This window comes from Podarcis pityusensis, assembly GCF_964106645.2.
Source record: "Podarcis pityusensis genome assembly, chromosome: 10".
Lineage (NCBI taxonomy): Eukaryota > Metazoa > Chordata > Lepidosauria > Squamata > Lacertidae > Podarcis > Podarcis pityusensis.
In genome coordinates this window covers 66,731,973-66,754,379 of record NC_138035.1, presented here as the reverse complement: position 1 = coordinate 66,754,379, position 22,407 = coordinate 66,731,973, and the positions used below count along the sequence as shown (strand labels likewise).

The 22,407-nt window shown below is 46.6% G+C and overlaps 1 protein-coding gene across 6 annotated transcripts in view; it reads left to right on the top strand.

Annotated features, from left to right (window-relative positions):
• GRAMD4 (GRAM domain containing 4) overlaps positions 1–22,407 on the top strand; it is a 106,655-nt gene that overhangs the window by 5,782 nt on the left and 78,466 nt on the right. For 2 of the 6 annotated variants that reach the window (XM_081023665.1, XM_081023664.1), the window contains exon 1: positions 256–420. The exons of the other annotated variants lie outside the window; for them this stretch is intronic. In XM_081023665.1, coding sequence (XP_080879791.1) covers positions 392–420 — 29 coding nt within the window. In that variant the 5' untranslated portion in view covers positions 256–391. Of the gene's footprint in view, positions 1–255; positions 421–22,407 lie in introns of those variants that run through there. 6 annotated transcript variants of the gene reach the window in all.

The following is a 22,407-nucleotide window of genomic DNA, read 5'->3' as shown; positions in this document are numbered from 1 at the left end:
CCAAAGCCAGAGGTCCCTTGGAGCGCGCGCGGGCGCGCATTGGGCGAGCTCCTCCTCCCGGCGGCGCGCAGCGGAGGCGCGCGGCCTCGCCAATCACCCGAGAGGAGGCGGAGCGGCGCGCGGGCCGGCCGGCCCCCTTTGCGCGCCGAGGATGCTGCTGCTGCTGCCGCTGCGAGCGCTGGAAGGAAGGGGGCGAGCGGTGACGGCAGCGGCGGCTGCGCAGGGCGCACGGCACGGCCTTGGCACGGCGGCGGGCCTGGCGGCCGGAGCAGGAGGCGAGGCGGGCGGGCACCTGCTGCTGCTGTCCCCGCCGAGGGGTCCGTGGCACAGCGGGAGCCGGAGAAGCGGAGCCGGAGCCGAGAGCGCGGACCTGGCCGGAGCGGCAGCGTGAATGAAAGTTTGGTCCGAATTGCGCGCCGGGTAAGGAACAAAGCGCTCCTGTTTCCCACTTTCGCCCGCCAATCCCACCCCCGTCTCTCTGGGTTGTGTTTTATTTTGCCTCCTCCTGATGTGGGAAGGACCCTGCAGCCCCTTCCTCATCCACCCCATAATATTTCCCGACCCCAAAGGAGCCCCCTTTTTTGGTACCCCCTTTTGTTCCCTAAGCGCCAATGCGCACCGTGGCAGTTTTGGAGAGGCCCACATTTTAATGCCCCCCAAAACCGAGCCTGCTAGTGTGAGACCCCCCCTCCTTCCCCCTCCGACTGACTCTTATCCCCACATCTGTCTTGGGATCGCCCCACTTGCTCTGTGGGTCTCCCGAAGTTCCTTAGGTCGGCTCAAGGAAGCAATCCCCACCCCCTGCTTTTACGCACGGCTCTCGGCTAAGCCTTTCTAATCCGCTGCTACGCTCCCTTTTTCTTCCATTTCCTCCATTATTAAGGTTGGGGAGGGGAGACCCCATTCCTAACCATCTAAAAAAAAGCCTCGGTTTTTCCAGAGAATTGAATCCTCTTTCTGTCGGAAGCAAGGAGCTTCATCGGTTTCCTGGGAACCGCTTTTCTGTTTTCCTTCTCCTTTGACCTCTTCTCAGCCATATAGTCTTCCCTTCCCCTTGTTACTATTGTCGCCTATGGCTGAGTTTCCGCCTCCCCACCATCCTCTTTAGAAAGAACTACATTCCTGAACCCCTGTAGGAATGATGGACAATATCTTGGCCAGAGAGATGATACAGTTTTCAGGAGGGAATGCCATTTCTTCTCCTTTTAGCGGAGGCACTGGTTCTTATGTGCTGTAAGCTGCCCTGAGTGGCTGGGGAAACCCAACCAGATAGGTGGGGTATTAATAATAATAATAATAATAATAATAATGCCTTTTGTCCATATTTTGTGCCTCTCAGTTGTCTCCCCCCCTCTCTTCTGTGATATTGTTTTTCCTTGCTTTGCCATGTGGTTAATAAGGTTGTGCTCTTCTGGAATAGGAAGGGTTAAGTGTGTGTGTGTGTGTGTGTGTGTGTGTGTAAAGGGCTGGTGGTAGATGTGGGGTTATTTTGAATTTTGCTCCAGGGAATAAGATGAGGGAGGACACTCTTGTGGGTTGCATGGGAATTGTTTACTTGTTAGAGAGATTCAATCTGTGTCAGGGAAGGCATGCTGTGGTCAGTGGCGCTTTGGTTTATTTCAATTTGGCTCCTGGTTTAAGGGGTCTGATCCCTGCCTGCCTTCTCCTCCGCTCCCCATGCAACACGAAAGGCCGGCGTGCCCTTTCATTAAAAGTTTGCATTTTGCTTTGCTTTGTTTCCCCATGGGGTGTGACATCGCCACTCTCCGCATTAGTAGCAAGGGGACTTTTTTTTGCCACAGCTTGTACGTGATGGCAAAATCTTGCCTATGAGCCAGTGACTTAAGAGAACAGTGTCCCGTGAGCTGGATATCAAAGTTGTAAATGCCTTTTGTAGATAAGTGATCCCTCCTATTCTCCCTTGTATCCCCTGATAGCTGGAAGGATTCTGGATGCACTCATGAATGGAGGCTGCTCATTGGCCTTGGGCAGAACCACTGCTGGTTTGCCTTCCCTACTTCACAAGGTTGTTGTGATCTTTCAGCCTTATTGGAGGAGGAGTGGAATACTAACGTCACACATCATTAACAGTTATTAGCAAGCTTGAGCTGCTTGATCCCTCTTGCCAGATGTAGTCACATGATTACAGACTGAACAATTTATTTGTGTGTGTGTGTGTGTGTGTGTGTATACGCACACTAATGGAGAGGATTTTGCTTGAACCTTTGGTGGATGACGTTCTTTGTAATGCCCTTTTGCGGTTAATGGTGTTGTTTTTTTAACTGTCTTCTTATACAGTAGAGCACTCTTAACAGATCTCCATTAAGTTCACACAGTGGATAGGTTTTCCATCACAAACACTGTCTGCACAAAGTTCTTCTAAAACACAGTTCCATACTCTGCCTTGATCTAAAGAAAAAGTTCTGAGTGGATTGCTGATAGAGTTCCTAGCAGACTTGTTGGGTTGAAACTGAGTTCCTACATTCTTCAGCCTCATAGTTGGCATGTCTTTCTTGTATGTTTTGTTCCCATAAGAGTGAACAGACCTTCTGTCTACCAGTTAAAAGACAGGATAGACTCCTTTGCATTCACACGGTCAATTTTAAATAGAGACTCCTCTGCTATTGCCTGGTGGTCAAGCAAAGAACCACAGCAAGTGAGACACAGGCCCTAGCAGCTAGATTAATCTAGAAGCTTTAAATAATTGCCATACTTGCCCGTAGTCTTTTACTCAATTAAAGTTGGAGGGACACATTTATTTTCCTGGTCAACTCCCAGCATGATGAGCAGATACACTCCTTGCAGCAATGGGCTTGCCTAATTCAGCCTTTCTCAAACTTGGCTCGTCAGATATTTTTTGGGACTACAACTCCCATCATCCATAGCATTGGCCCTGGTAGCTAGGGATGATGGGAGTAGTAGTCCAACAACACCTGGGTACCCAAGTTTGAGAAAGGCTACTTAATCTTGCCCAGCCTGCCAGGGTTTAGGGCTGAAATGGTGCTTTCTACACATTGGCGACAATTCTAGGACCTGTGGCAGTGTAGCGAGGGGCAGGGATGGGGAAGTTGTGTTCAGACCTTGTAGGATCACAGCTCTTTAACTTCTCTGACCATTGACCTTGCTGGCTGGGACTGATGGGAATTGGAATATGAATACATACAGAGGACTTGCAGCAGGGGTCAGCAAACTTTTGCAGCAGGGGGCCGGTCCACTGTCCCTCAGACCTTGTGGGGAGCCGGACTATATTTTGAAGGGGAAAAAATGAACGAATTCCTGTGCCCCACAAACAACCCAGAGATGCATTTTAAATAATGGACACATTCTACTCACGTAAAAACACACTGATTCCTGGACTGTCCACTGGCTGGATTGAGAAGGCGACTGGGCCAGATCCGGCCCCTGGGCCTTAGTTTGCCTACCCATGACTTGCAGGTTCTCTACCCATGGTTAGTCCAGTGTTAGTTTCAAAATTGCAGTGCTGTACAAAAAGCGTGGGGGGCGGGGGGGGAGTATCCCTGATGGGGGAGAAGCCGGTTTGGAAAGCTGTGTATTAAATCTTGCTGGTCTTGTTTTCCCTAATCCTTCATTTCACACGTTGCAATCATGTGAGTCCCCTGCCGCTGCTGGATTCCTTTGAGCTTTTTCTTTGGAGCCTGTGTTCTTTTCTGGAGTCAAGGGGAAATGGACACTTATGTAATAGCTTGGTGGAGATAAAATGTTGACTTAGCTGAACCAGGAGATACACAATGTGACCGGGTGCAGTGGAAGAAGATGTCAATTTGGAGAAGAAGCATTTTAACACATTGCATTGTCTTTGGAGGGAGATTTGCGCCCCACTCTTATTTAAGTGTTCACACAACCCTGCTCTGCTAGACAACCACCCCATAGGTTCTTTCTCTGAAGGGCCAAAGTGTGTGTTGCATGCGTGTGTGTATGAAGTGGCACGTAATGGAGAAGAATCTCTGCCTGAGATTCTGGAGAGCTGGTTTTAGTCAGAGTAGACAGTGCTGTTCTCGAGGGATGAGTATAAAAACTGTCTTATTTATACCAGGTCATACTGTGCTCCGGCACCTGCAAAATAAAAACACAACGCGAAAACCCCCAGTGAGAATAAGAGCACAGTTTTGTGGGGTTCTGTCTGTTTCTCACAAAGGCTGATTTGGTGCAGGGTTCTGTCAAATGGAGCGTTCCCAATAAGTAAATGGCTTTGGCCTCCCCAGTGATGTTGGTTTTCTGGAAATGAGGGCAGTTTGCATAGGATGTTGTTACGGTGCCTCAGAGAGCTCTCTGACGTAGTTCGTTACGTTTTACTTGTACCGAGTAAGCAAAGCTAAAAATCTTTGCGACCACCAAGCTTGTCTAATACTGTATTTGCAGTCGACATCCGTTTGTTACCGATGAACTTAAGCAATGCAAAAATGTTCACGGGAAAAACACAGCGCTGGAAAATTTGCCCCCCACCCCCCACCATCACTAGACAGTTCTTTTGTACTGCTTTAAGGGACGCGGGTGGTGGCGCTTTGGGTTAAACCACAGAGCCTAGGACTTGCCAATCAGAAGGTCGGTGGTTCGAATCCCCGCGATGGGGTGAGCTCCCGTTGCTCAGTCCCTGCTCCTGCCAACCTAGCAGTTTGAAAGCACATGAAAGTGCAAGTAGATAAATAGGTATCTTTGCGAAGGATCAAGCCAAATCCAGCCCACCAACCACGTTTCCGTGCCTTCCAGGTTCTTTGCAATCCCCTTAGGCATGTGATGGGATCAAAGGTTTATTTACAAGGGCTGTTTTCAGCTTGATAAGACTGTAAATTTTGCAGGCCTATGAGATGTGCCACACATTCTGTTATAATGCGGGAGTCCTTCGACTTCTTGGTTGAATCTCTATAGTAGGCAACCTGGAGCCCTTCAGATGCGTTGGACTACAACACCCATCGGTCCACGCCAGCATGGCCAATGGTCAAGAGATGATGGAATTCAGAAGGCACCAGGTTGTGTGTCCCATAGAATAAGCACACTCCTTCACTTGTGCCCTTTTGTCTCCTGAAAGAAGTAGCGACGTTCTGAAAATGGCTTGTTCCCTGTAGCCTTTTTGTGACTGCTTGTTGATACGGAAGGTTCACATGCATCTCCTTTACACCTGCGTGTCACTATTACTCAGTGCTTGGTGACTGATGGCTGACTGCAAACAAGCTGGCAAGGGTTGTTTGAGGTGAGATTGGGTGTAGCCGAGAGCTCCTTCTCTGATACTAAATCTGTGGAAGGTTGGCCACACCAATCATCACATGAAGTATAGTACAGTGGTACCACGGGTTAAGTACTTAATTCGTTCCGGAGGTCTGTTCTTAACCTGAAACTGTTCTTAACCCGAAGCACCACTTTAGCTAATGGGGCCTCCTGCTGCTGCTATGCCACCGGAGCCCGATTTCTGTTCTTATCCCGAAGCAAAGTTCTTAACCTGAAGCACTATTTCTGGGTTAGCGGAGTGTGTAATCTGAAGCGTATGTAACCTGAAGCTTATGTAACCTGAGGTACCACTGTAATTAAATGATGTGTGTGTGTATGTCTATCTATCTATCTATCTATCTATCTATCTATCTATCTCTATCTGTCTGTCTATCCATCCATCCATCCATCCACCCTAGAGCAGGAGAACCAATATTTAGTCATAATAAATTCAAGTCATTGTCAATGCCATTGCCAACAGCTGGGACACAAGTGTCATGAGAATACTTAGGAATGATACCACTCAGTCCACTGGTACTCTTCCAGAATCAATAAGAACGTGGCGTTTTTGAAAGCGGAGAGCCGGTGCAGGGAAATAGGGTCAATACCTTTTGTGCCAGAAATGTTTCAGAAATGAATGAAGCCGTAGAAGCTACTCTATAGCTTAGTCAGCAGATCCGGAAGAGAGCGGAAAAGATCTGGGACAGGGGTCAGCAAACTTTTTCAACAGGGGACCGGTCCACTGTCCCTCAGACCTTGTGGGGGGCCAGACTTTATTTTGGGGGAAAAGAAAAGAAAAAAGAACAAATTCCTATGACCCACAAATAACACAGAGATGCATTTTGAATAAAAGGACACAGTCTACTCATGTAAAAACACGCTGATTCCCGGACTGTCTGCGGGCCGGATTTAGAAGGCGATTGGGCCGGATCCAGCCCCTGGGCCTTAGTTTGCCTACCCATGATCTAGGAGGTCCATGACTACACAAGGGTCCACTATAAAGATAAAGGGACCCCTGACAATTAAGTCCAGTCATGAACGACTCTGGGGTTGCGGCGCTCATCTTGCTTTACAGGCCGAGGGAGTCGGTGTTTGTCCGCTTCCGCAGACAGTTTTTCCGGGTCACAGGGCCAGCATGACTAAGCCGCTTCTGGCAAACCAGAGCAACGCACGGAAACACCGTTTACCTTCCTGCTGGAGTGGTACCTATTTATCTACTTGCACTTTGACGTGCTTTCGAACTGCTAGGTTGGCAGAAGTTGGGACCGAGCAACGGGAGCTCACCCCGTCACGGGGATTCGAACCGACGACCTTCCGATCGGCAAGCCCTAGGCTCAGTGGTTTAGACCACAGCGGCACCCGCGTCCCCTTAAGGTCCACTGCAGAAAGCAAGAATTGGGTGCAACGTGACACTTTTAAGTCTGAGATACAGTATGATTGGGGGATTAGAAATGGCATGCCGATCAAAGATTCCCTGGAACCATTCACAACTCCGTAAAAATGTCTGTCCATCTTTTCTGAAATTGGGTGTGTGTGTTATGGGTTTCTTTTGTTTCTGTTCTTGCTTAGCGCTTTAATTTTGCATTTTTAGGCTGTCACCCACCCTGAGATCTTTGGATGAAGGCCCATATGCAAATTCGTTAATTAAATAAATAAAATCGCACCACGGAGTCGTCTCCTAGCAATGGCAGGCGCAAGGGCCCTTTCCTTCCAGTTGTGATTGGGGGGGGGGGTGTTTCAGGGTCTCTTATCTGCCCTCCAGTCGCTTGGCTGTTTCTTCTGCTTCAACTACTAGCTGTTGTATCTCCTGAACAGATGTGTCATCCCAGGGGCGCAGCTTGTTGCAACTGGGTGTCACAGTGAAACTGGGCGTCACAGCTGCATTTGCATAGCTGAGCTGCTGCCTATATCTTTTCCCCTTAGATAAGAAGGCCGCAAAGGGCGCATGAGGCAAGACTGAATGCAGTTGTGTTGTTCTCTCGAATGCTGTGTGCAAGGCGGCCTGCCAGATGAGTAGAGCTTTTGCTACTAAGCTTCTGCCGCCTCAAGCCTTTGCTCACGTCACAGACGCTGCTGTAAGTGACTCTAGCCACTGACTTTCTGGGTTGAGGGGTGGAGCAGACATGTCAGTTAAACAAGTCTTCTTCTTCTTCTTCTTCTTCTTCTTCTTCTTCTTCTTCTTCTTCTTCTTCCTGATTAAAAGAGGAGAACTTTGGAAATAAATTGAAAAGGTATACTTTGAAGGTCTTACGGCCTACACAGTCATACCTCATGTTATGTTTGCTTCAGGTTGCGCATTTTCAGGTTGCATCCCGCAGCGACCCAGAAGTACAGGAAAGGGTTACTTCCGGGTTTCGCCGCTCACGCATGCGCAGACGCGCAAAATGACGTCACGCGCAGGCGCAGAAGCGGCAAATCACGACCCTGGCGTGCGCAGATGTGGGTTGCGTTCTTTTCAGGTTGCGAATGGGTCTCCGGAACGGATCCCTTTTGCAACCAGAGGTACCACTGTATTTCCATGTTTTGTGACTTCAAACCACCGCTGTGGTTCTCTCACCAGAGTACTTGCCCCAGACTTGGATCTTGGCATCCAGGAAATTCACGTGTGTGTTTTAGTCTGGAACCAGTGGCTTCAAGTTTCAAGAAAAGAGATTCCGACTAAACATACGGAAAAACTGTCTGACAGTAAGAGCTGTTCAGCAGTGGAATGGTCTCCCCTGGAAGGTTGTGGGCTCTGCTTTCTTGGAGGTTTTTAAGCAGAGGTTGGGTGACCATCTGTCGTCGATGATCTAGTTGAGATTCTTTCATTGCAGGAGTTTGGACTAGATTACCCTCAGGGTCCTTCCTATATATATATATATATATACACACATAATCATTTTAACACTTGTGCATACAAGTGTTCATATTTGGGGGATTCGTACAGTGGTACCTTAGTTCTCAAACTTAATCCGTTCTGGAAGTCTGTTCCCAAACCAAAGCGTTCCAAAACCAAGGCGCACTTTCCCATGGAAAGGAATGCAAAATGGTTATTCCATTCCATACTTTTAAAAACAACCCTAAAACAGCAATCTAACATGAATTTTGCTATCTAACGAGGCCTTTGATCCATAAAATGAATCACAATAACAAATTGACAGGAAAAGCCTCAAAAACATAAAACAAATAGCAAAAAAAGCGCACCAAACTTAATCCGTTCCGGAAGTCCGTTTGACTTCCGAAATGTTTGAAAACCAAGGAGCAGCCTTTGATTGGTACAGGTGCCCCGGAAACAATTGCCATCAGCCGCCTCGGACGTTCGGCTTCCGAAAAACGTTTGAAAACCGGAACACTTACTTCCTGGTTTTTGGCGTTTGGGATCCAAGGCATTTGAGAACCAAGGTGTTTGAGAACCAAGGTACCACTGCATTTGGGGGACTATTAGGGGCATTCTGCAGAAGAGGCTTCAGCACCAAAGCCGTGGATCGAAAGAGTAGCATTGGTCTGACCTTGCTTAATGTGCAGCCGCTGTCTCCTTCCTATGTAAGCTCTTCGGTTGCTCACTTTCGTTTTTTGTAGCCACAAGGTCTGAAACTCTGTGTGTGGAAGAACACAAAGAGCAGCTCATATAACTGAGCTTCAGGTCCCATAGCCACAAGAGCATCCATTTAGCCCCCCCCTTTTTTTTTTTTTTGGTTAGGCTGCTTGTTTTATTTTTTTTCCTGTTGACTAATGATGGAGATTTTTCAATAGTCTAAAAGCGTGCTTTTAGTGCTGTTATGTACTGCCTGCAAATGAATGCTGCTAGATAAAATTCCTTTGGAAACGGTTCTGAATGGCACCAGTGAAGAAAGCTACTTGCATTCCATTACCCTGTGTTAATGCTATAAGTGAGAGAGCTCATGCCAGAATTATGTGCAGGCAATTTAGAGGCAGAGCAATACTTGTATTTATGGATTCCATCTCTCTCTCCCACTCCCCCCCCCCTTATCATGCGGTTTCAGAATGAATGACAACATGCATTTAAATGCCTGCAATTAAAATCCAGTGGATCAGAACAGTGATAAATGCAAACTAAAATGATTTAGAAAGTGTAACATAGATGTGCAGTGCAGTCCCAAACAGGTTAAGTTGGGAGTGAGACCCTTTGATTTCCCTGGCATTTCTTTCTTCCTATAGACCAGTGATCATAGTCGTGCATCATGGAATCTGTCAGAGTTTGTGTTCTGCTTTCTTTAATTTTGTCCCGTGCAAAATTGCTTTTGCATGACCGGTCTGGCCAAAATTATTTTGTTCCTCTTATTGTCCCACCCCATTGTTATAAGAGCCTCTTTCTTTTCATTTTCTAAACGCTCTTTTCATAGTGGGTTTGCACCCTGTGCTTTTAATCCATTAATTTTTTACACCGTCTGGAATAAATACGGTAACTGCTGTTTTACTATTTTATAGCTTAGCTGCCTTATGATCCATGCTGGTGATGTACCTCTTCTTTTGAGATTTGAGGGGGGGTGGCGGGGGGAGGAACGACTGCATTGAATTTATTGGTGCTATATGTTTGTCTCTTGGTATGTAGGATCATTTGAGTGTATCTAGTACAGTGGTACCTTGGTTCTCAAATGCCTTGGTACGCAAACAACTTGGAACCGAAATACTGTAAACCTGGCAGTAAGTGTTCTGGTTTTTGAACGTTTTTCAGAAGCCGAACGTCTGATGCGGCTGACGGCTATTGTTTCCGGGGCGCCTGCGCCAATTGCAAACTACCCCATCGCAGGTATTTGAACCGCTGACCTTCCGATCGGCAAGCCCAGGAGGCTCAGTGGTTTAGACCACAGCGCCACCCACGTCCCTATTAGCAAAGACTGTAGGATGACCTTATAGGACCAGTTGGATCAATGGATGGATAGCTGGTTGAACGCCAGAATATCTGGCACCAGAGGGACTGTATTGCCTGAACTGGTGCCTGGAGCTGCGTAATGACCACCTGCTTGAAAATCTTCCCCAGAAAAGAGAAATAGATTGATAACTGACGGGGGAATTGGCATCGAGTTTTGAGTAGGTTCCAAATGACTGCAGATTAGCATCCATCTGGCGACCTGCCTTCCCTGAGGGGACACATCGATTACCTCAACTGGCGAAGGGCCCAGCTGATAGAAGTCAGCCTTGACCAGGCAGGAGGAGAATGGCACTAACTTGATTCTGGTTCATTTGCATGCTCTAAGCGCAGCTTGTCTACCTTCCTACAGGCAAGAGTGGGTAGCTGTCTCACCTTGAAGCTAACAAGCACCAGAGATTTCCCCCGCCCCACATGTAGATGCTAAACTTTCTTTTCTGATACATTTCAACAGAAGAAAAACCCGAAAGTAATGAAAAATAGGAAAAGAGAGAGCTACATATCACATATTCTATTACATTCAAAATTACAGTCATTAAGAAGAGAAAGTCCCTTCCAGAGAGGAATGGCAAACCAAGCTGTTGGACTGCGCCAAAATGGCAAAACTGACCCAAAAGCTCAGGGACCAAGAACACAAAAACTTCAAGAAAGAATGGGGAAAAAATTATAATTTATTTTGGAGACCACTGTAAGCAGATGAAAACATTAGCAGTATTTTAACGTCACTTGTAATATAACAAATACTGTGGATAATATGGACAGATGTAAAATATAGAGTACAGTGGTACCTCGGGTTAAGTACTTAATTCATTCCGGAGGTCCGTACTTAACCTGAAACTGTTCTTAACCTGAAGCATCACTTTAGCTAATGGGGCCTCCTGCTGCTGCCGCGCTGCCGGAGCATGATTTCTGTTCTCATCCTGAAGCAAAGTTCTTAACCTGAAGCAGTATTTCTGGGTTAGCGGAATCTGTAACCTGAAGCGTATGTAACCTGAAGCATATGTAACCCGAGGTACCACTGTATGAAATAATATGCAGTTGAAAACGTTCGCAATAGGACCTATGGAGGGGATGGGAAGAAGTCTTGCGATTCAGAGAAATCTCTCCATATGGATATGCACTTGGTTTTGTTTTAAATTTATATTTGTAAAATCAAATAAAAACAAAACAAAAATACAATCATTGACGGACTTCCCTTCCTCGCCTTCCTTGGTTCGTTTTATATTCCACTTATCTCGCCTCTTCTTAGTTTCCCCAATCTTTCTCTGCTCACCCTGTGAAATCTAGTTCTAACTTACGCTGCTGAAAATACTAACAGATGCCAAATTTCTAGGATGGGCAGTAGACAACGGCCTGGATGAATTAAGCCATAGTATATGGGGCACCTAGACAGCATCTTAAAAAGTAGAGACATCACCTTGCCAACAAAGGTCTGTATAGTAAAAGCCATGGTTTTCCCAGTAGTGATGTATGGAAGTGAAAGCTGGACCATAAAGAAGGCTGATCACCGAAGAATTGATGCTTTTGAATTATGATGCTAGAGGAGACTCTTGAGAGTCCCATGGACTGCAAGAAGATCAAACCTCTCCATTCTTAAGGAAATTAGTCCTGAGTGTTCACTGGAAGGACAGATCGTGAAGCTGAGGCTCCAATACTTTGGCCACCTCATGAGAAGAGAAGACTCCCTGGAAATGACCCTGATGTTGGAAAAGATTGAGGGCACAAGGAGAAGGGGACGACAGAGGACGAGATGGTTGGACAGTGTTCTCGAAGCTACCAGCATGAGTTTGACCAAACTGTGGGAGGCAGTGGAAGACAGAAGTGCCTGGCGTGCTCTGGTCCATGGGGGTCACGACGAGTCAGACACGACTAAACGACTAAACAACAACATATGGGGCACTTATCTGCCTCGTGGCACTTTGCAGGCGTGTTAGTTGCAAGGAAGAAAAACAACAACACCCTAATATGTTTATTTTAAGACTTTCTGTGTGCAACAGAGTTGGGTGCCATGTGTATTCTAGTAACTTGCCTTTCTCTTCCATTTATTTTCCATCTGCTGCGCATATTTGACAAGCGCCGTGTGTGGGAAGGAGGCAAAAAATTCAAGTTTTGCCAACTGGGCTGAATGAGGAAGGACGGAATGCCAGTCCCACCCAGAGTCAGCGATGCACTCTGTAATATTTCTTTATCTTGCAGATTTTCAGTAGCAACGTTTATGAAGCCCGACATAATGTGATCTCAATGCGGACAATCATAGTCATAGTCAGAGTGGGCCCATTGAAATCAGCAAACCCGAGTAACTGAAATTTCTTTCACCGATTCTACTCTGAGTATTTGCCCGATATTGACAGTATTTGCACTGGTTAAGGGAGGAAAAAGCATTTTGTTGAAACTTAGGCTGCGTACGCACCAGACCTTTAAATCACATTCAAAGCACCCCCCCCAAAAGGGAGAATTATGGGAGCTGTAGTTTACCTGTCACAGAACTACAAGTCTAAGCACCCTTAAACTACAGGTCCCACAATTCTTTGCAGGCGGAGAATGTGCTTTGAATGTGTTTTAAAGGTCCAGGGTGTTTGCAGCCCTAGTTATAAGCACTTAGTTAGCATCCAGCCTTCTCCTTTTACATGATTTGTCTTGGGGCCAAACCATGTGTAAGATCTATAAGATGATACCATGATAGCTTTTTCTTTGCCTAAAAGCAGCTGCGAGGGTTTGTATTGGTTCTGAGTGTACACACTAACCCCACCCCCGTAAAAGCTGCTATTCAGCCTTTGAAGAGGTAAAAAAGAAGTAAAACATGTATAGTTATCTTCTCTTCTCACATGGCTAGTGGCAACTATAGGGGCTGAAGTGATTTAAGTCAGGGAAAGCATTAAAAAGAAGTTCCAGCTGTGTTGTTTTGAGGCAAGAAAAAGGATATTTGATTGTCACAGGTTTACCAACGTCGTGGTGGTGGTGTTAGCATAGCGTTGGGATAAGTGTTCAAAATGTGGGTTTTATTGACAATTATCCACAGTTCACAACAGGCAGTGTTTACTTGAGGAGCTATAAAAGGAAATTCAGAGTAAACTAAAGTTTGGGATGGATGTGTTAACTGCTCTATACCTACTGTAGCTTCAAAGCAACCTCCCCTTCAAAGATTCTTGAGAACCGTAGTTTACTCACCACAGAACTACAGTTCCTGGAATTTCTTGCAGGAGAGGACGTGCAGATTATTCCCACACATTTAATGAAAGTTTCCCCAGCCACCCCAACAAAAGTTTCCCCAACCATCATTCCGTTCAGTTCCTGATGAACGCAAGTAAAATAAAACACGACGTGGAAATACTTTGTCGAAGTGGATGCACGTTTTGAAAATAAGCTAGGCCTCCACACCTTCAGATTTCTCTGCCTCACGAACTCTCTTGAGAGCCTTCTGGCTCTTTTCCTAATGCGGTTTGCGCATAAAATTTGTCCGGAGAAAGGCCTGCAAGAACGTTGGTGCTTCTAAGAAGGCGGAAGAAGTGAAACACGTATTCCTTTACTAAGAAAATGAGCTATGGGGTTTTGTGGGTAAGGAAGTGGCTAGGTACTTCTGCAAAGAAGACAAAGCTTCTCAAATTCCATGTCTGCCCTCGCATCGGCCAGGAAGAAAGTCTAAATGCAGTCCGTTGTGGAAAGAGTGGCCTAATTAGAAGTTGGCATGTGCCAACCTTATGCATGTCTACTTGCAAGTCAGCTTTGCTTACTGCTGTAGGACTTGCTTACAGGTGAGTTGTAACCTAGAGATTGCATTTGAAGATGGTATACTCGGAGCAGGTCTGTTGAAAACAGCTGGCTTAAGTTACGGCTAACTTAAATCTTCTGAGTGTGACTTGGTTGGATGCCAGCTTTAAACTGTGAGTGGTGGACTGGCTCTTGCCTTTTAAAGCTGAATTTTCTCAAAACCAGTGTACATTTATTTGGCCGCTTTGTTATCATAGCGAGCAATTCATACATGGAAAGGTAAAGGGACCCCTGACCATTAGGTCTAGTTGCGAACGACTCTGGGGTTGCGGCGTTCATCTCACTTTGCAGGCCGAGGGAGCCAGCATTTGTCCACAGACAGCTTTTCTGGGTCATGTGGCCAGCACGATAAGCCGCTTCTGGCGAACCAGAACAGCGCAAGGAAACGCCGTTTACTTTCCCGCCGGAGTGGTACCTATTTATCTACTTGCACTTTGACGTGCTTTTGAACTTCAAGGTTGGCAGGAGTCGGGACTGAGCAACGGGAGCTCACCCCGTTGTGGGGATTCGAACCGCCAACCTTCCAATTGGCAAGCCCAAGAGGCTTAGTGGTTTAGACCACAGCGCCATCTGCATCCCTCATACATGAAAGCCCAACCTTAAATAACTCATTGAGCTGGATGGGAACCCAAGGGCCGTCTAGTTCAGCCTCCTGCTATTCAGGAATAACTTAGGGGAGAATCTTGCATGGAGGAAAGAACATCATGTTTGTTGATACAGTTCAAAATCACATTAGAGTACAGTCCAACCTCGGTTGTCGAACGCAATCCATTCCAGAAGTCTGTTCGGCTTCCAGAACGTTCGGGAACCAAGGTTTGACTGTAATCTCTGAGCATAGTTAACCATGCTTAGGTGCTCTGGCTGCTAGGTGCTTGGTCCATGTCCTGAGTCGCATCCTCTCACATTCTTTGTTACCTTGACCACAGGTTGTCAGCTCAAGGATCAGAGATGCCAGCCCTATAACATCTGTTATTGAACATGCACTGATCTTGGGGTTTCTCCTGGACTTAAGTCGCACTTACAGGAGTCTGCCTGCCTGAGCTCTGTTCCTTGAAATTCCGAGGGCATCAAGCATTGCGGCCCTGACATGGGTCTTTGGCCGGTTTCGTTTCGTATACCAGATTTGTGACGACGCTAACATTGCCTGTTGCTTCTTGGTAGCACCGTGTGGTTTTTTTCCTGAGCCAAAACATCCCTCACTCATACCATTTGCCGCTGATTTATGTTAAAGTCCTCTTACAAAGGAAGAACTTTGACGGGAACTTGACATTGGAATATCGTAACATGAGTACCATATTGCCTCGAATATAAGCCACACTCCCCCCCCCCCCAATTCTGATTGTGAAAAGTTAAAGTGCGGCTTATATTCACGACCTTACACTGCCAGCAAAGTGGCGCAGCTCCCCACCCCTGGAAGCAGCCCGGGAGTGCCGGGTAACAGCGCTTGTCCCGTCCGTGGCTCCCAAGCCTCCCCCAAGCCGCCAAATTTTAAAGGTGCTGCTTATTTGTGGGTACGGCTTATATTCGGGCCAATACGGTACATCTATTGAAAAGCTCACTGTGTGACCCTCGGCCTCAGTGTTCAAAACTAGCCAGGCACTAGGCGCATTTTGCACCTGTCGGCCACTTGCGATCAAGTGAAGACGCCTGGGTGCCAAGATGGTTCCTGACGTCTCCACCGTCTTGGGATCATTGGATCTGGACTGATTTCACACACTTAATACTGCATCCTGTAGAATTCTATCAGTTATATTTTATCTCACAATCAGACTAAATTTGTGGAAGCCAAATGCCTTTTCTGCGCACCTTGAGCCAGGAGCAGAAGGAGGCTGGAATTGGTCAACATATGGTTCTAGTGACCTTTCTTCTTTAAAATTCTCTCACCTAGTTCAGTGTTGTCATCTGAACTAGCCAGATGTTGAACTGAGAATCAGTCACAGTCATTGTTTGGAAAATAAGACTTTAGAGCCGTCTTGCCTCAAAATGGCAACTAGACATTCCATTTTGGTGACTGCAAATTTGGTTAAAGGAGCTATTTGGCACCTAGCTTATACAGTATATCGTGAGTTTCTAACATTGCTGGGCCTGTCTTTGTCTCTTAGCCACTCTTGTTTGTTGTGAGGATAGTATCGTGTTGCCTGTTGCCTGTGTGCGCGCACGGCCTCTGTGTATTTCTTAGTTGACACGTCTGAGAGTTTTGGCATGTCTCGGTGCTGCACAGCAGTGGCAAAGCAGTGCTCAGGCATGTGACTCGAAGACTCCACTGCGAGTCTCTGCTTCCCACTGTTAACGCAACAGAGTGTGCTGCTGTCGCCAAAATGCAAGTGATTTGCCTTGGCACGGCGCAGCCGACAATGGCTTTGGCAGCTGCTGCTGAAATCCAAGAGCTGACTAGCACCGGTGCCCTTCTCATCCTGCAGTGCCAACCAAACTTAGGCTTCTATAGATTGTACCACCAGGACCTTACCTTGGGGGAGGGAAAATTCCTTCTGTCTTCAGTATTTCTTCCGAATATGACCTATGGGCTTCAAAACACAGGCCATGTATCGTTTTTGTATTTTGTATTCGTGACAATGGATGGAAGCCTATGAGGGCCATATGCAGCGGTACCTTGGTTTTCGAACTTAATCCATTCCGGAAGTCCGTTCAACTCCCGAAACTGTTCGGAAACCAAGGCGCGGCTTCCGATTGGCTGCAGGAGCTTCCTGCACTCAAGCGGAAGCCGTGCCAGACGTTCGGCTTCTGAAAAACATTCACAAACCAGAACACTTGCTTCCGGGTTTTCGGCATTCGGGAGCCGATTTGTTCGACAGCTAAGCCGTTTGAGAACCAAGGTACCACTGTACTGGTTTTCAGTCTAAAATTCAGCTCATTCGTTGTATCTGTTAGAGATTTGTGTTGTGTTGTGCTTCTGGCAGAAACAAAAATCGTTTTAGGACCAGAACAGCAACGTCCGTATATAAAAACCTAGCAGCCCATACCCAAAGTGTAGAAGTACTGATTTCTTTTTTTGCTGGTATGATATATGGAAATTTGAACTTTTCCTCCTTGCCCCCATCTCCTTTTGAGGCTGAAAATAACTGAGTTTCGTCACTTATCTGGCTTGTCACTTGGGTTCTATTAAAAGGATAAAAGAGCCAAAGATGGGTTATTTAAACCACGTCATCACATGAGTTCCATAGGACAGTTTTAATGTTAAAAGGTCAACACCTTTTTTTAAAAAAAAAGCTATTTCAGAAGGTAAAGGGGAAATAGAGGGATCAAATACGCCACCACGTACAATAATAATAAGAGGATTTATCATTTAAAAGAGGAAATTGCTTGTCTAGTACAACCAGTGATTCAGTTGCATGGACATTGGACCAACTCTGTGTTATAGAAGAGATGAATGATGTTCTCAAATATCTGAATGGCTTCCTATGAATGTTTTATATAAGCTAGGATGACTCTTAATAATCTGTATAGGGAAAAGTTCTAGATTTTGAACACCAAAATAGACTGTGTGTAGGATGTTAGTGGGAAGACTTGAGAGATTTTATTTTTTTAAAAAAAGCACTGAGACGCCACTGTTGCTATTGCTCTCCTGCTGTGCTAAATCGAGTTGAGTCACATCCTCTTGCAGCTTCCCTGAAGGGCTTTCTCTTAATTGTTGGGATCCCTTTGCACCCTAAAAATAGATCAGGGAACACTTTTACAGGACTCCTAACCTTGACCCTATAAAGGCTCCTTTGCACAAGGGGGTTTCCTGTTTTATTCCATTATATATTTCTACCTTGCCTCGTGGCCCAGATGGATCTCCAAAGCAGCTTACATAAAATAATTAAATTTGGGACTGTACTGATATATGTTTATTAAATCAGTATTTGATGTTAATGTTCGGTGATAGAAACTCGGGTATATAGTCTAGTCGCCCAATGGCGCCTTAAACCTAGGTTATGATCACCACAATGGAATGTCTAGGCATTATTTGTTTGCAATGGGATTTAGCAATAAAAATACTACCATAATAATAATTTCATTTCTATACTGCTTTATATTTCAAAGAAGAATCTCAGAGAAGTTCACAACACATTGAAACATCAAATAAAACAATCCAGAATCAAAACAAATTCAGTCTGCAAGGAAAATATTTCAGATCATTCTCTATGTGACATTTTGTTTTCCCCAGTTGCCGGCCCGGCATCCAGAGATCTCCATGTGGTCGCAGTTTGACCCACGCCAGTCACAAAATGTACCTGGTGTCTGGCTAATTTCTAATGCTGGTTATAATTAATGTATATATTATGAAAAGTGGCCTTGGAGAAATTTTCTCCTAGTTTTCTATGATCATATATGTTTTATTGAAAAAACTAACTATTTGGGTGGCGGGTTCAATTCCTGGATGTGCATTGGCAAATTAAATTCTGTGGCTTCTGTTGAAACCACGGAGCCTCTTGGACTTGCTGATCAGAAGGCTGGCGGTTCGAATCCCCGCGATGGGGTGAGCTCCCGTTGCCCGGTCCCAGCTCCTGCCAACCTAGCAGTTCGAAAGCACGCCAGTGCAAGTAGATAAATAGGTACCGTTCCGGTGGTAAGGTAAATGGCGTTTCCGTGCGCTGCTCTGGTTTCGGTGTTCCGTTGCACCAGAAGTGGCTTAGTCATGTTGGCCACATGACCTGGAAAAACTGTCTGCAGACAAATGCCGGCTCGCTTGGCCTGTAAAGTGAGATGAGCGCCCAACCCCAGAGTCGTCTGCGACTGGACTTAACTGTCAGGGGTCCTTTACCTTTTACCTATTTAAAAAAGGTAAAGGACCCCTGGACAGTTAAGTCCAGTCACAAGCGCCTATGGGGTGCAGTGTTCATCTCGCTTTTCAGGCTGTGGGAGCCAGTGTGCGTCCACAGACAGCTTTCCAGGTCATGTGGCCAGCATGACTAAGCCACTTCTGGCATGACGGGACACCGTGATGGAAACACCGTTTACCTTCCCGCCATGGAGGTACCTATTTATCTACTTGCACGGGCATGCTTTCAAACTGCTAGGTTGGCAGGAGCTGGGACAAAACAATGGGAGCTCACCCAGTGGTGGGGATTCGAACCGCCGACCTTCCTATTGGCAGGCCCAAGAGGCTCACTGGTTTTAGTCCACAGCGCCACCCGCATCCCTAGTTTGCCTTTAGCATTTAGGTAGGCACACCAAGCAACAGGTGGGGCGGGTTTCTGAGGCGCTGTGCACATGCTACTCAGGAACCGTGTCAATTGCAAAGGAGATGGGACTTGTGATCTGCAGAAGGCTGCAAGAGATGGAAAAGGAGCTGTTTATCTGGAAGTGAGACTTTCCTTCTTCTGGGCTGTCACAGAGGGTGAGAGCAGTTGTCCAATGTTCTGGAAACCCAGTTCACATGTCATGAGTATAAGTCTCAGCTAACACACGTCCACCATAATGGGCGGTTTGCCTCCTCCTTGCTGGCGGAACAAATTGTGGTTTTTGGGGGAGCGAGAACAAACTACAAGCATTGACTTGGAGATAACAGCAAGCCAGGAATTGTGGTTTGTTTCCTCCTGACATGACTCCATATATGTGTGAGACAGTTGTGACTCACTTGTTCACAGGAAGTCACGATTTCTAGCTGACATGTAAATATGATGGGAGCCTGGATGCATGAATGTGACGGTTGATTAAAAAGAAATAACGAGAGACGGTTCTTCAGGTGTTTCTGTTTTTTATTTGAGTAATAAACCAAACGTGCAGGTACCTGCCCGCATTTCTTATGCTGTTTTGTTTCTTAATTTCACGTCGGATGACGTTAGTAACGCACCACACTTCTCAGAGCACAGCGAACGTCACCTTGCATCTTTGCTCAGGGCTGATTCATATGTGTGTGTGTAGATAGATAATCTCATTACTCGCTGCCACATCACTTGGTGATGGCTCAATGTCTTCAAAAACCATGGCTTGAGGTGAGATGGATATTCAAAGCTCTCTCTGTGTGTAGTGTCTTATTTGTGATTTGATATTATAGTCATTGGGTGCTCTTTGCATCTCCCGGGAGATCCAAAGAGCTCTCTCACACTCCTGAGGTTCAGTTGGCCTTCCCTGGGGAGCAAGCCTTTGGTGTGGCAAGCGCTGCCCTGTGGAACTCCTTGCCACTAGAGTTTCGGCAGGAACCACCCTTCTGAAAACCGCATTGCTTGGATAGGCCTTCACAACATGATTTTCTCTTTTTAACCAAGCAGTGCCTACTGATGCTCTTAATGGTGTTTTGTGGACCGTTTTTCCTTACCTTTCAAATGTTGTAAGCTGCCTTGATACACTTTACGAAGGTGCGGGTTGTAAATACATGAAGCACATAAGATTGTGGTATGGACCTGTGGATGGGGTGGGGTCCAAACTATTTTAAGTGCCAAAAGGGGCATTGTGGGTGAGGGTCATAGAATCGTAGAATTGTAGCATTGGAAGGGATCCCAAGGGTCATCTAGTCCAACCCGCCTGCACTTCAGGAATCTCAGCTAAAGCATCCATGACAGATGGCCGTCCAACCTCTGCTTAGAAGCCTCCAAGGAAGGAGAGTCCACAACCTCCAGAGGGAGACTGTTCCACTGTCAAACAGCTCTTACCGTCAGAAAGTGCTTTCTGATGTGTAGTCAGAGTCTCCTTTCTTGTAGCTTGAAGCCCTTGGTTCGAGTCCTACCCTCCAGAGCAGGAGAAAACAAGCTTGCTCCATCTTCCATGTGACAGCCCTTGAGATATTTGAAGATGGCTCTCATATCTCCTCTCAGTTTCCTCTCCCAGGCTAAACATAGCCAGCTCCTTCAACCATTCCTCATAAGGTCTTAAAATGTGGGTGCCAGACGTAGAGCAAGGCTTCTCTCCCCATGGCATAACTCCTAGGATGCTTCTCTCCTCAGCATTCATTTGATAAGTGTAGGCAACTCCACTGGGAGAAAACGTTTCCAGGCTGAGGCTATGGAGTGGTCAGTAGCAGATGCTTCTTCTTCTTCTTTGACGATCACTTGTAGCCAAGTAAGATTGTCTTCCATGAACACAGCCTTAACAGTAAGTGACTATGGAGGCCAGTTCTGGATCCACACGTCCTTCCACAGTGGGGACATAGGTTCCCGGGCAGGAGTTGATCACAGTGAGGGTTTGCCAAGCGTGCCTTCCTCTTAACACGTTTCTCCCTTGCGTCCTGAGTTCGAGCGTCTTCAAAGGCCACGGCACCTTTGGTAAAGGCTGTTCTCCAATTAGAGCGCTTGCAGGCCAGTGTTTCCCAGTTGTCGGTGTTTATACTACATCTGTTTAGATTCGCCTTGAGAGAGTCTTTAAACCCCTTTTGTTGACCACCAGCATTATGCTTTCCATTTTTAAGTTCGGAATAGAGTAGTTGCTTTGGAAGATGATCATCAGGCATCTGAACAACACGACCAGTCCAACGAAGTTGATGTTGAAGAATCATTGCTTTGACACTGGTAGCAGATGCAGCCCCATTTATCAATATGCCTCATTTAATAGTCTAAATCATGGGTAGGCAAACTAAGGCCCGGGGGCTGGATCCGGCCCAATTGCCGGATGCCAACTTTTATTTTTCTTCCATTTCCTCTCAAATCAACTTTATCAGCTGTGGCAGTTGTCTTTCATGTTGGTGTTCATGTTTCCTTCCTAGGTGCTCATGCTGCGACCTTTGGACCTTTTATGTTAACCAGCTAAAGCAGCGGTTTTCAGCCAGTGTGCCGTGGTACCCTGGGGCACCTGAAATGATGGTCAGGGATGCCGCGGGCAACTCTGGACTCTGTCCCTCTTTCTTTCCTTCCTTCCCTCCTCTGATGCCCTCTCGTGTCTCAACTCCCAATGACTTGCATATCTGTTTGTGCAAGCTCCCCAGGTGAATGGTGCCTCTGGGGCTGACCAGGGGGTGCTGGTTGCCAGGAACTGAGTCGGCCTTGGAGTAAGCAAACAAGCGGGTCCCTGTCCCAGGTCCCTGTGGGGCAGTGTGAGGAGGCACCTCTCTTTGGGGTGGGGTGCATCTCAAAAACTAGGGGCAGTGGCAGCGGCTGCCCTGAGGACTCCCAAGGAGAGGGGATTGGAGAGGAGGCTGAAGGAAAACTCCACATGGGAGTGTGTTCAAAAAAGTGTGAGAGGCTGCCAGCTCTGCAGGCAAGGGGTGACATAACTGGGCTCCTGAGCCCCCCAGAATATAGTTGCTCAAGGGACCCGTGGACTCAAAAAGGTTGAAAACCTCTGAGCTAAAGTGTGCACAGATTTCCTTTACACAAAAAGTGTCGTAATCTTGGTGTGGTTTCCGCTTCTAGAAGGAGAAGCGCAAATTTAGCCTGACGGAATCGGCTTGCGAGCTTCTCCGTGGTTATGTTGCAAGGCAGACTTTTCCATCCGTTGACTTCTGCATTGTTTCTTCGAATTGCAAATCTTCCCCTTCCAAGAATCTGTTAACACAGTTGGCAGACAGGATGAAGTCACCGTTTGGGGCTGCAGAGTTTCTCTGTATGGTGTTTCCTTTGTTTCCCATCCCACCTTTTGCGAAATGCCTCGCCTTTCACCCCACTTCTCAT